The sequence below is a fragment of the Lepidochelys kempii genome, chromosome 11 (genome assembly GCF_965140285.1).
Source record: "Lepidochelys kempii isolate rLepKem1 chromosome 11, rLepKem1.hap1, whole genome shotgun sequence".
In the NCBI taxonomy this organism is placed as follows: Eukaryota; Metazoa; Chordata; order Testudines; family Cheloniidae; genus Lepidochelys; species Lepidochelys kempii.
In genome coordinates, this window is record NC_136390.1 from 72,850,695 (window position 1) to 72,867,415 (window position 16,721).

General features: G+C 44.9%; 1 protein-coding gene across 1 annotated transcript in view; it reads right to left on the bottom strand.

The window, feature by feature from the left end:
* LOC140895914 (aryl hydrocarbon receptor) overlaps positions 1 to 16,721 on the bottom strand; it is a 131,221-nt gene that overhangs the window by 12,070 nt on the left and 102,430 nt on the right. Inside the window, exons 4-7 of the mRNA XM_073306818.1 lie at positions 13,261 to 13,350; positions 7,988 to 8,111; positions 7,024 to 7,154; positions 2,422 to 2,624 (exon numbers count right to left, since the gene is read on the bottom strand). Of these exons, the coding sequence (XP_073162919.1) occupies positions 2,422 to 2,624; positions 7,024 to 7,154; positions 7,988 to 8,111; positions 13,261 to 13,350 (548 nt within the window). The remainder of the gene's footprint in view (positions 1 to 2,421; positions 2,625 to 7,023; positions 7,155 to 7,987; positions 8,112 to 13,260; positions 13,351 to 16,721) is intronic.

Consider the following 16,721-nt stretch of genomic DNA (forward strand, 5'->3'; position numbering starts at 1 on the left):
AGGATCACCCAGACCCTGGATCTGGGCACACAGGAGATAGCAGCATTGCTCCCTCCCTCCCTGGTGGGTGAAGAATGGCTTTCCTCCGCGCCCTGCCCTGTACTACCCCACCCGTGCACCAGAGCAGAGAGTAGGGTTACCAGGCGTCCGGTTTTTGACCGGAACACCCAGTCGAAAAGGGACCCTGGCGTTTCCAGTCAGCACTGCTGACCAGGCTGTTAAAAGTCCGGTCGGTGGCACAGCAGGGCTAAGGCAGGCTCCCTGCCTGACTCCGCGCAGCTCCCGGAAGCAGCGGCATGACCCCCTCTGGCTCCTAATAGCAGGGGTGGCCAGGGGGTTCCGCGTGCTGCCCTCGCCCCAAGTGCTGGCTCCACAGCTCCCATTGCCCGGGAACCGTGACCAATGGGAGCTGCAGGGGCAGTGCCTGTAGACAGGGCAGTGCACAGAGCCGCCTCGCCGCGCCTCTGCCTAGGATCCAGAGGGGGGACAAGCTGCCACTTCCAGGAGCCACCTGAGGTAAGTGCCACCTGGAGCCTGCACCCCAAACCCCCTCCCGTGCCCCAACCCTGAGTCCCCTCCTGCCCTCTGAACCCCTTCAAAGAGAGGCCTAGCTAGGCCTCCTCAGCTAACTGTGTTACCTGGGGCAGTACTGTTAAAGTGGGAAGCTTTGTAAAGAGTGGAATGGATCCCAACAGACTAAGAAGGAGCAAGATTTCAGGAAACTGGCTGGAATTCACCCCCGTGCAGAAGGTCCCAGGAAGCCTAAGCAGCATTTAACCATTTAAATTAGGGCTTTGCATGGTCCCTGTGCCCAGGGAGGGTTCCCCACACAAGGATTAATTAAAAAAAAAAATCTGAATTATGAGCAGCCAGAGGCTAACAGAGTACACAGCTCCTTGGGGCTGTGAAGAGTGTGACAGGGCAGAGACCAGAAGCAGGATGTTCTTCTTTTAAAGAGTAGCACAACGGGAACAAAACAGACACAGCAAGGCTAAGGAGGCCTGGAATGCCAATGGCTGTTCAAATACTGTCAATGGAAGCAAAGGCTGGCTGTAGCCTTTACATAGGACAGTGGCTCTCAACCTTTCTAGACTACTGTACCCCTTTCAGGAGTCTGATTTACCTTGCATACCCCCTCTCTTAAAAACTACTTGCTTACAAAATTAGACATAAAAATACAAAAGTGTCACAGCATGCTGTTACTGACAAAGTGCGTCCTTTCTCATTTTTACCATATAATTATAAAATGAATTGATTGGAATATAAATATCCTACTTACATTTCAGTGTATAGAGCAGTATAAACAAGTCATTGCCTGTATGACATTTTAGTTTGTACTGACTTCACTAGTGCTTTTTATGTAGCCTGTTGTAAAACTAGGCAAATATCTAGATAAGTAAGACTTCTGCATATCCCCAGGGGTATGTGGACCCCTGGTTCAGAACCACTGACACAGGACAGTTTTGATCCAGCTAGTACTTCAGTCACGAGTGACATAAATTGGGGGATAGGTCTTATCTCAAGCCAGGGTGGGTCAAGGGCCAAATCACATAGGCCTATGTCCTCAAGTGTATTTAGGCACCGACGTCTCACTGATTTCAATGAGCACTAGACACCAAAATATCTTTGAGGATGTGGGCCATAATCCCCACACAACTGCTGATTCCTGCTTCAAGAACTTGTGCTGCAGGTCCAGGTTAGGGTGCACTGGCAGAAGTCTGCAGAGAAGCCTAGCCAGCCACTTGCTATCTGTGCCTGACTCTAACCCATGGGACCAATCTTTCACTTCCATAAGCAAGGATATTGACTACTACAGTTAGCTGAAAAATGAACTACTAGTTTTGGAAAGGTTTTGGAAATGAAAATGTTGTTTCCATGCTGAAGGATTCTAAATGGACCCCCTCCCTTTTTATTTAACTATTTTTTTAATTTCTCCACCCATCCAATTGTGTTTAATCAAAAATGTTACTGACCTGGTTAACAATACTTTTCATTTACCAAAAATTGTGTTCCCAGTAACTGAAAATCTTCAACAGTCATTTGGATAATTTCAATGTGGTTGATAAAGAGTACCCTGCTCCCAGAAAAACATTCTAACAATTTTTTGCAAAAAACCAAGTCACTTTCCTCCCCAAAACCCTTTTTGTTAAAAAAAATATTTCAACTAGCTGTATTAACCACATTTTAAAAAACAAATAGATACCTTTCCTAAGTAATTAATTATTATTATTAATTTATTTGTATTTCAGTAGCTCCTCAGAGGTCCCATCATGGACCAGGACCCCCCCGTGCCAGGAGCTGCACAAACATGGAACACCACAGAAAGATGCTGAATGTAACATGAGTCTTGCTTATAAGAGTATTTGGGGAAAATCTTGTTTAACAGCACATGCCAACATTAGTCCCAACTTCTGTACTTACTTGGCATCACATGCCAAGGGGGTGAAGTCCAGTTTGTGCTTGGTTCTGAAGATCAAGTTTTTGGTTCTGATCTCCAAGATGGAGGGGGGCTGCAAGGGAGTGGAGATGGCAAAGAGAGCCAGCTGGGGTGGCAGCAGGGACCCATCCTCAGACCTTTTATTCTGGCTGTGGAGAAATTTCAACCTGCCCTGAAGGTTTAAAGCCTTGAAAAGAAAAAAGAGGAGTCACTTCGAGAACATGAATGGGGCTGTTAACTTCAGCAACAAAAGGCCTGTTTAAAGCAAATACAGCATTTGTTAATAAGTAAATGCAAACGAACAAGACAAGCCTAGGGGAAGGAGAGAAAAGCCAATGAACACTGAATCATCGGGACTGTATGCTATTCAGAGGAGATTTTCAGAGGTGCTGCTGGAGCACAAAATCCCCTGGCACTGAGTCTGGACCCCTCTTCCCTCACAACCCTGAAAGTCTACACTGCAATTTAATAGCCCCGCAGCCTGAGTCAGCTGACCCAGGCCAGCTGTGGCTGTCTTATTGCAGTGTAGCTGTACCCTGTGGCAACAATGCCATAAACCAGGTTAGACCCATGCTGTAAGGTCAGGACATAGGTAGGACCTGTTCTTGTGATCTCTATTCATGTGAGCTCACAAACAAAATTACAGTAGAGACAGTTTCAGTGGTGGCAGGACACAACCCATCCCACCCAAAACCTTACAAGTCGGGAACTGAGAAGTAAAGACTTACGAATTCCCTTCCCCCCTCCCGCTGCCTGCAGCATTGTGGCTTACACACTTCAGTTCTCCCATCTCCAACAAACACCCAAAAGCAATCCGTACCCCACCTTCATCAAATGTTCATCCAATGCAAAACCAGAGGGAGTAGCCATGCTGCTCAGCTGTTTGAGAGGTCTGAGAGGCAGGGATGGACCTCAGTTAGTTCTCTGACTGCACATTTTATTGCCCTTGAAAAGTTACTGGAAATAAATACAGGAAGTGACATCACCTGTCAGCTGGAGGGAAGTGCCTAGCAGGAATCTGGGTCACCACTCACTTCCATTTTGGTAACGTAACATCTTCAACCACACGTAGGATTTCAATAATTGTTTTGTTTAAAAATATGATTGTTTTTTACTCTGTTGAGTCATTTGATTTTACTGTAGTGCCCCAATACCTATTAGGGTTTTATTTTTTTTAAAAAATGCAGCCTGTATTTTAATGTGCTTGTTAAAATGAAATCAATTCTGAATATAAAAACCAAACCATCACCACATGCAATTACTCAGACTCTGTGCATGTGATTTTCGTTTTTCTCCTAGAGGCATCCGTTTAAAATACTTGGTTAATTTCATTCAAACAGCAGATTCTGTTGTGTCCTAACTTTCACTCAAATAGTTTACTTTTTAGGTAATCCCCAAGAAGCAGTTGCGAAGCAACATCACATCTATTCCCCAAGGACAGTAACTATTATACACAGAGTGTAGCGGTGTCTAAACCCAGCAGGTCCCAGAGCCAAATGCTTATATTGCAGCTTTATAGTCCTGCAGCCTGAGATCCATGAGCCCTGAGTGTTGAGTTGTAGTGTAGACATAGCCTTAGAAAAAGGTACAATTTCAGCTCCTTGTCTCCTTTTGCCCACTTCTTCCTCTTTTTTTAGCCTTCCTTGGCAATGACAGTGTTTGTGCTGCAGCAGATTTGTTATCAAACTAAAATTTGATAGGTTTGCCTTGATGCCCATATATTCCCTCATGGCTAAAAGTAATAAATCATCATACAGACAAACACCCCTGCTGTACAACTGATACCCTAGGAGTCAGAACATGAGGCACAGCCATGTGGCCAAAGCACCAATCTAAGCATGTGCTAGATTTCTTGTAATAGGAGGGCAAAGGAAAGTGAGACAATGCAGTGAAAAGTCACCAAAAGAGGCGAGTTTTTTAAATCTCTTTTTAGTCCCTCTGTATCGCTTTGTTTCTAATGAATGAGCAGATAGGCTTTTGTAGAGACACAGGGGGAAATTTGATGTCACTTTCTTACAGGGCCTGATTCGAAGACCACTGGAGGAAATCAGAAACCCTCCATTGCCTTCAATGGACGTTGAGTCAGGCCCACCTTAACTTTACTGAGCAGAACCATGCTCCTCACTGCTCCCATCTTTCCCTTATTGGGCTGTTCTGTGCGAGCTGAGCCCTGGTATGGCAACATTTCAGGCTGCCAATGGGATCTGGTGTGTTCCTGCAGTGCTGTTGCTAGTCTCCTTGGCAGTCATGTGGTCTGTTCTTTGAGGAATAAAGTTCGCACAGCTTCCTATCTGTGCTTCCTCCCATTCACACGTGCCCCCTCTGGCTGGCTAACACACACATCCAACCAAAGCATCGACATCCTTAAAGCCAGTCCTTTGGGACCCGTGCTGTGGTGATCTTGCATGGTCAGAAAATACTGCTCTAAAATAAAGGCCTCAGCCATGTCTTCCTGTAGCTGAAAATCCAGGCCATCTAATGTAAACGTCACAGGGCTGGCTCCAAAGGTGGTTTTAACAAACAGAGTGCTTTTCACACAGTAGGCATCCAAACCTTTCTACAAAGCACCTTGCTAAGGATTAGGGACTGCGTGCTGGGTGAGGAAAAAGCCATTCCAGGCTCAGGAATAGTGCACATGCACATGCCCCTGGGCACAGCAGTCTGGTTTACTGGGAGAATAGGTGTAAGGGAACACCAGGAAAAAGCACCACCCACATGATGCAACTATCACCCCAACAGAGCTCTGAGTATTATTAGTGCAACTGAAGCCAGTGCTGGTGAACTGTGCCGGACTAACAACACTGGTATTTGACATCCACCCTCCACAGAGCAGATGGCACAAGCTAACCCAGCTTTTCACTAATATGTCTCAGGCCACTAGGGGTTAAGAGGATAGCACAGGTTTCAGAGTAACATCTGATGAAGTAGCTCACGAAAGTTTATGCTCAAATAAATTGGTTAGTCTCTAAGGTGCCACAGGTACTCCTTTTCTTTTTGAGGATAGCACAGTTACCATGTCCATTCAGTCTCTGGCTTCCACTTAGCCACAAGCTGTGAGGGTGACTTTTCACACCTGCTTGCGGGCTGAAACCACACTGTGAAGTGCATTTAGACATCACACAGCTATGAGGCCTGAATGACTTTTGGTCACTACCAACAGCAGCTGCATTTGAATTGGTGATCAAGCCGTGAAAAGCTTCTCAACCTATTACCAGTCCCCTGAGCCAACCAGCCCTCTTAGCATTTTGCATGAGGCATTCACCAACCTTCATACTTTCGCTGCCAGGCAGTATCACCTAGAGCCATACCCTCATGCAGAACTGACCCAGAGTGGTGCTTTTGTGTGTGCAAAGTCCTTGTTTTGGGAAATCTCCTCCCAATCACTTAAAAAGCTGAAAACATAACAGTAATGGAGTTGGTGCACTTGATAGAAGCTTTATGATGTAATAATAAGGCCTAGGGGGAAAGAAAAAAAGGCTTTATTTTCCTGGAAGTGATTCTCAAGCATCTTTGTTTTTGTGACAGATATTTAACTCAGATGTCTGGCGAACAGATTGGAGAAAAGCATGGTTCTTAAAGAGTCTGTCCCTCTGCTCCTTCCATTAAGGGTTGAGTGAGCTCCCAAGCCGCATTTCTGGGTCCTCCCCTGGAGAACGCAGGCACTGGGGAACATCAGACCTTTTTTTCCATTTTGAAAGTCACTTTTAAAATCACCATTCCAGAATGCCACCAAAAACTGAATGCCATTTTGTTGTTTGCTGAAGTTTAACACAAGCAAATTCTCCTGTCAGAATCCAGACAAACCCCTCTATTTAGGCAACAATTGTCCTGACCCTGGTCTGTGGGTGAACCACACTATGTATTATTTGTGTGTGTGTGTGGGGGGGGAGCAGGGCCAAAGGGGAAGTTAAGCCAGTTTACATCCTCCACTCCAGATCCGGGCATCAGCCAAGGACAGGGCTGTTCACTGGATGTCCCGCTTTGAGCTGCTGCCTGTGCCCCATAAGGGCCATTCCAAAAGCTGCTGACCCCCAGGGCGATTAGACGGAGATTCACTGGTGTTCAGCAGGTTTGCCCTGATAGATCAGGGGCCACATTCTGCCCCCAATGAATTTAGGAGTGGAAGTATGTCACTTTAGCTGCCTTGTTCTTACATTGTCCCACCACCAGTGCAGCTCCATTGGTGGTAGCACAGAGGAAGAGCTAGTGTGTATGAGGACATTGTCTGACCATGTTCCTAACACTTCTAGAGCACGAGGTGCTCAAAATGCCAGTGGTCTGTCCAGACTAGTGCTCCCACCGGCAGAGATGTGCTAGAAGTGGAAGGGGGACTGAAGAACAAAGGCTGGTGTGGAGAAGGCCTTTGTTCCAGATGGTCAAGGATTGACTGAAGGCTCAAAGGAAAAAACAGGCCTGTCATAGAAACAGCCCCCTTGTTCTGGTAGGGAGAATTCTGCCCTGGCAGAGCTGTGTTAAGGGTCCTCTGCCACCAATGGGTGTGTGTGTGTGAGGGTGAGAATACTAAAGGAGCAGTCCTGCACTAATGTCACACTAATGAGGAGAGGCTGATGCAGGTTCTTACTCACCATGAACCCAGATGAATTATCCAGGAGGCAGCGGAATCGGCACACAAAGCTCCTTTCGAGGAAAGAGGAATTCTCGGGAGGCAGCTGGCTGGGCTTGTAAGTGATAATGGAGGAGCTGATACTTGTTTCACCTAAAGGATGTGGGATAAAGGAGAGCCCAAATTAACACACACGGAAGTGCGGAGACTCCCAACAAGGTGACAACGTGCATCAGCAGCTATATCTATTGAAGGTATTGCAAAAAATCTCCTCTTGATGGACACACTTGGTTCCTTCTTTCTAATTAAACGCCCCCTACAAAAACCTGCATGCACATGAAGAACAGGACTGTTTCAAAGTGAAGCACTCAAAAGTCAGGAAAGTTCCAATGGCCTGCTGTGGGTGCAGCCCTGAGTTACAAGATCTCTCTCTATCGTTGACATAGGACCTCTGCCTTATTCAGTGCACAAGCTGGACACTGCACAGAGAATATTTCAGTTCACAGCTGCCTCAATGAAGGATTTGCCATCTGAGAGACCTGCACCTGCCTTGGTAAGGCAACTCCCATCTTTTCATATGCTGTGTATTTATACCTCCCTATTGTATGTTCCACTCCATGCATCTGATGAAGTGGGTTTTAGCCCGCGAAAGCTTATGCCCAAATAAATTTGCTAGTCTCTAAAGTGTCACAAGGACTCCTCGTTGTTTCTGCACATTACTGCAGCTGAGGCTTGAACCGAGTGGTGTCTGTAGGCAGCAGGTCTAGTGGACGATCTGTCTCCGCCATTGAGGGCCAGGACCAAACTCCTCTTGACAGGACCTGCCCAGGACTAACAGGAATACAACAGCATTTTTAAAGCAACTATCTTATGGAAACAGTGAAGAGTTGCAGGACATTCCCGGTGGTCTTTGGGCTGCTAACAGAACTGGCCGGGCCCCTAGCAGGCTCTATGCCACCTCCCTTTCTTTAGTCTCCTGCACCTACCATCAGGCGATGGTTTGCTCTCGGGAGTGGGAGGTGGGTTAAGGGCCCAGTGAAGGTTGCGCCTGAACTCCTGTTGGTCCTCGGTGTGGATCAGCTCAAACACGCTCTGGTGCATGACATCTGTCTGGAAGGAAGCAGAGTGACAGGTGAGTCCAACTGTCTATCCCAGGCACCTGCAGCTGCCGCACAGCTGGGGACAGCCTGGCCTCTCGCCATCGGAACTGCCACACACACAGTGGACCAGATTTCATCACCCTCACTCCCAGGGGCAGTGCCAGGGCCTGCAAAGAGTCTCACCCCACTGAGATCAGTGGGGCTCCCCGGGGAGTAAGGTTCCATATCCCAGGCCTGAGCACACTCTGCGGATGGGAGCTGGGTCAAGCCAGGGTGGGTAAAGGTGGCCTGCATCCCTCACCTCCATGGCATAGACAGCAGCCCCTGCAAAGGCAATGGAGCTACCTGTTGGAGCCAGAACTACACAATGGACCCAATTCTGCCATCCTTACTCACCATGGAAGAGGTCCTGGTTTCTTTAGTGGGACCATTTGGGGCATAAGAGTGAGTCAGTGTGGAAGAAACTGATTCAAGTGTCAGTGGTGCAGAATCAAGCCCAATCTGCTCAAAGAATCCCAACAAAACAGATCACCATGATTTATTCTGCCTTTACCTGGTCATCACCTAAAGGGTGAGACTGTGGCTTTGGACTTCACTACACAGGTGTGCAGTCACAAGCTACCCCAGTGTAATTAATATGCGGTGTGTTTGCTGGCAAGATGAAGTATGTTTAAGCAGAAAAAGCAAGCAATGACTAATAGGGTAGCTCCAATAAGAACAAAAGCCAAAAAAGGTCTGTAATTAAGTCACACTTCACAACAAAGATCTGACCTCATTTCCCTGAATGAGTCAGTAGAACAGACAGACATGATTTACAAAGAGCAGATCAGAATAATAAAAATCACAAACACTGCCCTCACTGGCGCTTTGACTCTCAGTCATTCACTATAATTTGCTGCAATTTGCCAACTAAATTAATCCTCAAGATCTTCACATTTAAAATATGAAAACTTCTGAACTATGAAATATAAATAAGGTTTAGAATGCTAGGAGCTTTGTACTGGTTATATTTCAGTTTATTATAATTTTTTTTTAAATGAAAGGAAGTTCTGCATATTGGAAGAAACATTCTTAAAGCAATTTGACACCTCAGCAGCTGATTTATGCACATGTTGTACAGTACTTAGACTATCCTGATTCCAGTAGTTTTGAATCTATTAGAAAAAAACATTTCAAAAGGAGAAAAACAGCACTAAATCTGTTCCATTGCCTGCAATAATGCAGAGCTATTAATAGATGTCAGCTTCACTTATTTTTGAAATTCATAAAGAAAACATTGCAGATGCTGTTAGAAAATAGAGGCCAAGACACTGTGCCATGGTGGATACAACTGAGGACTGGGAGTCAAGAGACCCGAGTTTTAATTCCGGCTTTGCTACTGAGTGTCCTTGGGCAAATCACTTCACCCCTCTGGCTCATTTTCTCCATCTGCAAAATTGAGCTAATGATGCTTACTTTGGGATATATAGAGAATGAAAAGCCCTATATAAGAGTGAAGTACTTTGACTTCCCTACAGGTTAAGGCAGGCAAGTCAATATCTACTTTCCACACACAGTTACTGCAATTGCATGCACGCATCAGGTATCTGTGCACGGCAAAGACCAGTGCTGGAGAGTTGAATGTGCAATTACATGATGTGATCCTGTGCTTAAGGCTATTAAATATGCAAATTAGTTGAGCAGTTGCATTTATTTTTATACATGCAGTTGTGATCTGGCCTTGTTTGAAAATCTGGCCCTCCACATTTAAGTGCCCATTTAAGAGGGGCTGTCACCCTTGGGGAAATATTTCAAATCAGTCAGACCTTTAAGAATATAAGATCATCAGAATGGGGATACTGGGTCAGGTCAAGGGTTAATCTACTCCAGTATTCTGTCTTCCGACAGTGGCCAATGTCAGGTGCCCTAGAGGGAATGAACAGAACAGGTCATCATCCAGTGACCCATCCCCTGTCGCTCATTCCTAGCTTCTGGCAAACAAAGGCTAGGGACACTATCCCTGCCCATCCTGGCTAATTATAGGGAAACAATTGTTAACATTAAGATCACTGAAGTTCATTTCTGATCAGTGAAAGCTGCAAGGAAACCATCATTCTTTGAGGAGACCAATTAAGTTACAATAAAACGTGGTGGCCAACTCTTTCTGCAAGCAACTGTCAACTGTTTCCAAGCCTTGATAAATGATCAGAGTCTTCGTACATGTGGGTGAAAACTGGTGACTGTGGCTTAGTTGGAGGAAGCAAATTGGTGAGAATGACACTATCAAAAAGGGGGCCATTTATGAAGGCTTCCTCTGCAAAACAAGGAAATATGGTATTTGGCCACTAAAATGTCATGAAAAATACAAAAAAAAGTCTCCCGCTTAGGCAGACTGGAGTGCCTGCTGGGCTGGGACAGAATAGGAAAGGAAACTAATTTCCTTTCTTAAGTGAATTCTTTGTATTGGTCTTCATGGCTGAGGATTTGAGGGAGATTCCCAAACCTGAGCCATTCTTTTTAGGTGACAAATCTGAGGAACTGTCCCAGATTGACGTGTCATTAGAGGAGGTTTTGGAACAAAGTGATAAACTAAACAGTAATAAGTCACCAGGACCAGATGGCATTCACCCACGAGTTCTGAAGGAACTCAAATGTGAAATTGCAGAGCTACTAACTGTGGTTTGTAACCTATCATTTAAATCAGCTTCTGTACCAAATGACTGGAGGATAGCTAATGTGACACCAATTTTTTTTAAAAGGGCTCCAGAGGCGATCCCAGCAATTACAGGCTGGTAAACCTGACTTCAGTACCAGGCAAACTGGTTGAAACTACAGTAAAGAACAGAATTATCAGACACCTAGATTAACATGATTTGTTGGGGAATAGTCAACATGGTTTTTGTAAAGGGAAATCATGCCACCAATCTACCAGAATTCTTTGAGGGGGGTCAACAAATATGTGGACAAGGGGAAATCCAGTGGATACAGTGTACTTAGATTTTCAGAAAGCCTTTGACAAGGTCCCTCACCAAAGGCTCTTAAGCAAAGTAAGCTATCGTGGAATATGAGGGAAGGTTCTCTTATGGATTGGTAACTGATTAAAAGATAGGAAACAAAGGGTAGGAATAAATGGTCAGTTTTCAGAATGGAGAGAGGTAAATAGTGGTGTCCCCCAGGGGTCTGTACTGGGACCAGTCCTATTCAACATAAATGAACTGGAAAAAGGGGTAAACAGTGAGGTGGCAAAATTTGCAGATGATACAAAACTACTCAAGATAGTTAAGTCCAAAGCAGACTGCAAAGAGCTACAAAGGTATCTGACAAAACTGGGCAACAAAATGGCAGATGAAACTCAATTTTGATAAATGCAAATTGGAAAATATAATCCTAACTACCCATATAAAATGATGGGGTCTAAATTAGCCGTTACCACTCAAGAAAGATCTTGGAGTCATTGTGGATAGGTCTCTGAAAACATCCACTCAATGTGCAGTGGCACTCAAAAAAGCGAGCAGAATGTTCATTGCCTTTATATAAATCCACGGTACGCCCACATCTTGAATACTGTGTGCAGAGGTGGTCACGCCATCACAAAAAAAGATACGTTGGAATTGGAAAAGGTTCAGAAAAGGGCAATAAAAATAATTAGGGGTATGGAGCAGCTTCCATATGAGGAGAGATTAATAAGACTGGGACTTTTCAGCTTGGAAAGAGATGACTAAGGGGCATATGATAGAGGTCTATAAAATCATGACTGGTGTGGAGAAAATCAATAAGGAAGTGTTATTTCCTCCTTCTCATAACACAAGAACTGGGGGTCACCAAATGAAATTAATAGGCAGCAGGGTTAAAACAAAGAAAAGGAAGTTTTTCCTCACACAACGCACAGTCAGTCTGCGGAACTCTTTGCCAGGGGATATTGTGAAGGCCAAGACTATAACAGGGTTCAAAAAAAGAACTAGATAAGTTCATGGAGAATAGATCCATCAATGCTATTAGCCAGGATGGGCAGGAATGGTGTCCCTAACCACCATTTGCCAGAAGCTGGGAACAGGCAACAGGGGATGGATCACTTGATTCCCTGTTCTGTTCATTCCCTCTGGGGACTTGGCATTGGCCACTGTTGGAAGACAGGATACTGGGCTAGATGGACCTTTGGTCTGACCCAGTAGGGCTGTTCTGTTTTCTTCAAAATGTTTTGTGGGAACATAAGAAGTTTTTCCATTTTTTGTCAAAAGTTTTTGCAAAATGTTTCAGAGTTTCACTGAAAAACCTGAAACCCAACAATTTTTTTGGTTTTCAACAACCAAAATTTGATATTCTGTTGTGGACAACCAGAAAATGTTGTTTTTCAGTTGCAAAAAATCAGAAGAAATTGCAGCTTCTGGGAAGGATTCCATTCAGCTAAAGAGACATTTTTCAACATTGTTATTTGACCAGCTGTCCAGCACTGTTCCCAGTGCAGGGCTGTGGCAAGAGACCACAAATGAGTCTTTTCTACCAGAAATGTTTGTCTTTCCTTCCTTAGTCGACTTTCCTCAGTGTGGCAAAGTCATTCCACATCTGGAAGTAACAAGGGATTGTATTCAGAGAGGGAAAAGGAATACATGTATTGTGGTCCCGCTCCCTGATATTTGTCATTTTTAAATTCTGTAGTCCCTATGTTAAGTGATCTTAAAAGGGGCAGTGATACCCTGCCATGCCACTGTCAGAATGACAACAAGCAGACTCTCTAGAGAGTCAAATTCTGCTTTCATCTATATGGGTGTAAATTCAAAGTAACTCCATTGGCTTCAGCTGAGTTACTGCACGCTTACATCGCTGGAACAGAGCGGAGTTTGGCCCATGCTCTGCAGATGGGAGCTCAAGTCTCTTGCTTGGCTCTGCTTATCAGCTCAGCCCTATTTCCAGCGCCAAGAGCAATTTTCTGCTCCTCCCTCTGCTGGCCTCGGATCAGGGGAGCCATGAATGTGGTTGTGAAATCAGCCCAGAAGAGTCACATTACTTTTAGGAGCAGAAACATCTGGTCAAATCTCATCCACTCATTTCAGAGGAGCCTGGGGTCCATTGGCTGTCAGCTATTTCCCAGGTTAGAGGATATGTTTTACCAGCTAAACCAAGAAAGAAAGTCACAGGCCAAAGAGAAACCACGTTAAAAAGTTATGGAACATCCTACTAACCTGATGAAATCCAAGATAGTCTTGAATCGTGTGCGAGGAATAAAATATCAACCCTTCAGACGTCACCACCAGCACAAAGCCATGAAGAGCCTAGGAGAGAGGGGGACAGAGTGAGCACCAGAACTCAGCTCCCAACCCAACACCACTGCATGTGGATGGAATCCAAGTGAGTGGAGAGATCTCATTCTGTCTGGAGGTCAGGTTCCCCTGTCAGCTTTCTGATGGTCAGCTGCTGGTGGGGATAAGAAAGTAGTGGGGGTAGGACGACAGCTTAGACAGCTGTGAGAGACCCCGAGGAAAAGTTGCAGCTAGGGACGTAGGGAAATAAGGATTTATAGTCAGGACCAAATGATCGGAAGGGGGAAGGAGGTGTTTTCTGAAAATCTGAGAGGGCGGCTGGACAAGGAATGTCAGCCACAGGGAAACAAGGTTATGGAGATTAGCTACATGCAGAAAGGTGCAGGATTTGATCTCTTGTTAACACTATACATGAACTAGATATTAGTGACATTGGTAATCAAGGCTAGCCACTGGCTGGCTGCTATCAGCTGGCCATTTACTGGAGCACCCTGGTAGGAGTGGGCCTGGAGGAGGGTAGACTAGTTTGGGGAAGGCATTCCATGCCAAAGAATCTTTGTATGGAGGTCAGCTCCGATGACACAGAGCTAGGTTTGCCAACTTCGGTTGGACGCATTCCTGGAGATTTCATCACATAACATAATCTTTAATTCCTGGAGACTCCCAGACAATCCTGGGGTGCTGGCAATCCTACACAGAACTCCCAGCTTGTGGCAGCTGCCTGTTGCTATGATATCAGCAATAGGTCCTTTTCTGTGGGGTGCACTGGTGGCATCCTGCATATGACAGAGGAATGGCTAATAAAATAAGGACCTCACAGACCACTGCTGGTGCACCAGCAATGGGGTGGAACAGCCTAGGGGGTCTCCCTACCAGGGGGATTTTAGATTCACGTTAGTTATTTCCTGGGGGTTGATTTGAATCTGTCTGGATTTTGCAGCATTCTCCTTGGGGAGAATGGTGTCCCTGAGGTAAAACCATTGTCAGGTCACGGTGGGCTCTGAGTCCCAGAGCCACCCCTCACTGACTGCAAATGAGGCAGAGGAGAGACTGGGATTTCATTTTCTACAGAGACAGTTTAAGAGGCGGATTGTGAATCGCGAATCATTAGCAAAACTGAGCAAGCAGATACAAACAAAACAAAGTAGTGGTGATCTGAGAGCCGAGATCTATAAAGTGTGAGTTTCATGTAATATGGTAGCTGACTACTCTGGGAGAGAACTGAAAACAGAATGTCTGGAATAGTCTTCAGGAGGCCAAATAAAGCAGTATTTCAAAATGAAGCATTGTTTTCCTTTCTCCCAGATTTACTGAGCAGGCACAAATCCTGCCTGTGACGGCTTGCGACTCACTACTGAGGCGCCTCCTGCTGGCTGTCCTGGAGATTAGCTCTGTTCGCTAATGCGCTAATCTCTGGCGGTGCCTCATCGCTGTCACTTTCGTTCCAGGACCCACGCCACGCCCAGGACTGCAGCATCCTTTTCAGTGACACGGCCCTCCGGCTGTGCCACACTCTGTGTTTCCCCCTTTTGAGGGACCTGCAATCTCTGTCCAGCCACTTCCCTCAGTGGCAAATGCAGTGCATTGTCCCAGGGCTGCTTCCCATGAGGCTCCTGCACCCTCTTCTGCCCTTACCTCCGGGCCTCAGCCTACAGGCCCTAGCAGCCAGCCAGGAGCTCTCTAGCTCCCCTGGTCTCTGCTTGCAGCACTGCTTTGTCCTAGGTACTGGCACTCCTTCCTCCTGCTAGGAGCCTGGCCTTCTCCCCTCAAGCTACTTCTCTCCAGTCAGCTACTTAACTCTGCTCAGCCCTGCAGCCCTTCTTATATGAGCCTACGGGGCTGTGATTGGCTACTCCTCTCAGCCCCTTTCTATTTGGCTGCCTCCAGTGCAGCCTCCCTAGGGATGCTTTTAATCCCTTTTCTGCCAGTGAGGGGCAGCTGCCCTATCACATCGCCTTTTCACACATACAAGTGCTGAAGCCTTTCCAATGCTGGCAGAGCTGTGCTGACCTAGCAAACACAGAAAGTGCCTTCTGCTGTGTTTTGTCACATTTATGAACCTATTCTGTCTAGTTGCTTAACTGTATCCTAATTAGATCTGATCAAACATCAGGAAATTCAGATGTTTCAATGACTGTTTTCATCCTGAATCGAGACAATAAGTTGTTTTGTTTTGACATTTCTGATTGAAGTGAAACATTTTGACATTCCTGAGTTGAAGTACTATTTCATTTCAGCTTGGTTCAACACTGAACTATGCCTGAATTGTCACAGCGCCTCAAGGGAGCTGTAGTTTAGGTTCCTCACTCTCCCCATTTTCCCATCTCCTGTGATACAATGTGGCCCTGGTATGTACATGAGGCACAGAGCACTTTAAGCCAGAGGTGCATCAGGGTGCAGGGTGAATCAACCAGGACACCTCAAGCAGACACAGATTAATATTGAACTGACCTGAAATGAAGTGTTTCCAATTTGGTTCTCAACAAGCTAGAATGTCTCAATCTGAGATAAAGAAATACTTATTTGGGGCCAGTTTTTTTTTTTTAACTTTAACAAAAATCAAAGTTTTCTGGGGGAAATTTCAATTTTGTGACAACCAAGTTTTCAGCAACTTCAATAATTAATACATTAATAATTTTCCAAATGCACAATATCAGAAAGCTGAATATTTTCAGCTTGTATTTCACATATTCTGATTAGGACGCTCATACTTCTCTTTCTTGTAAGTGGACAGCAGTAGAGATAGACTTAAGTGCACTGATAGCAGAATTACTCCCTTCTTTCTCTCTCTCCCCAGAGATCTCACAACCTCCTAAAGCCCAAACATGGCATATAATGGGGGACAAAGGCCCAAAATAGAAGCATAAAAAATTATTAGTGTGAGCTAGGGCTGTCAATTAATCACAGTTAACTCAAAAAAATTAATCGCAATTAATCGCACTGTTAAACAATAGAATACCAATTGAAGTTAAATTTTTGATGTTTTTCTACATTTTCAAATTTATTGATTTCTATTACAACACAGAATAGAAATTATACAGTGCTCACTTTATACTGTTATTTTTTATTACAAATATTTGCTCTGTAAAAATGATGAAGAAATATTTTTCAATTCACTTAATTCGAGTACTGTAGTGCAATCTCTTTATTGCGAAAGTGTAACTTACAAATGTAGATTTTTTTTGGTTACATAATTGCACTCAAAAACAAAACAATGTAAAACTTTAGAGCCTACAGGTCCACTTAGTCCTACTTCTTGTTCAGCTGATTGCTAAGACAAACAAGTTTGTTTACATTTACATTTGCTAAACATTCATATGTCCCTTCATGCTTTGGCCACCATTCTAGAGGACATGCTTCCATGCTGATGATGCTCATTAAAA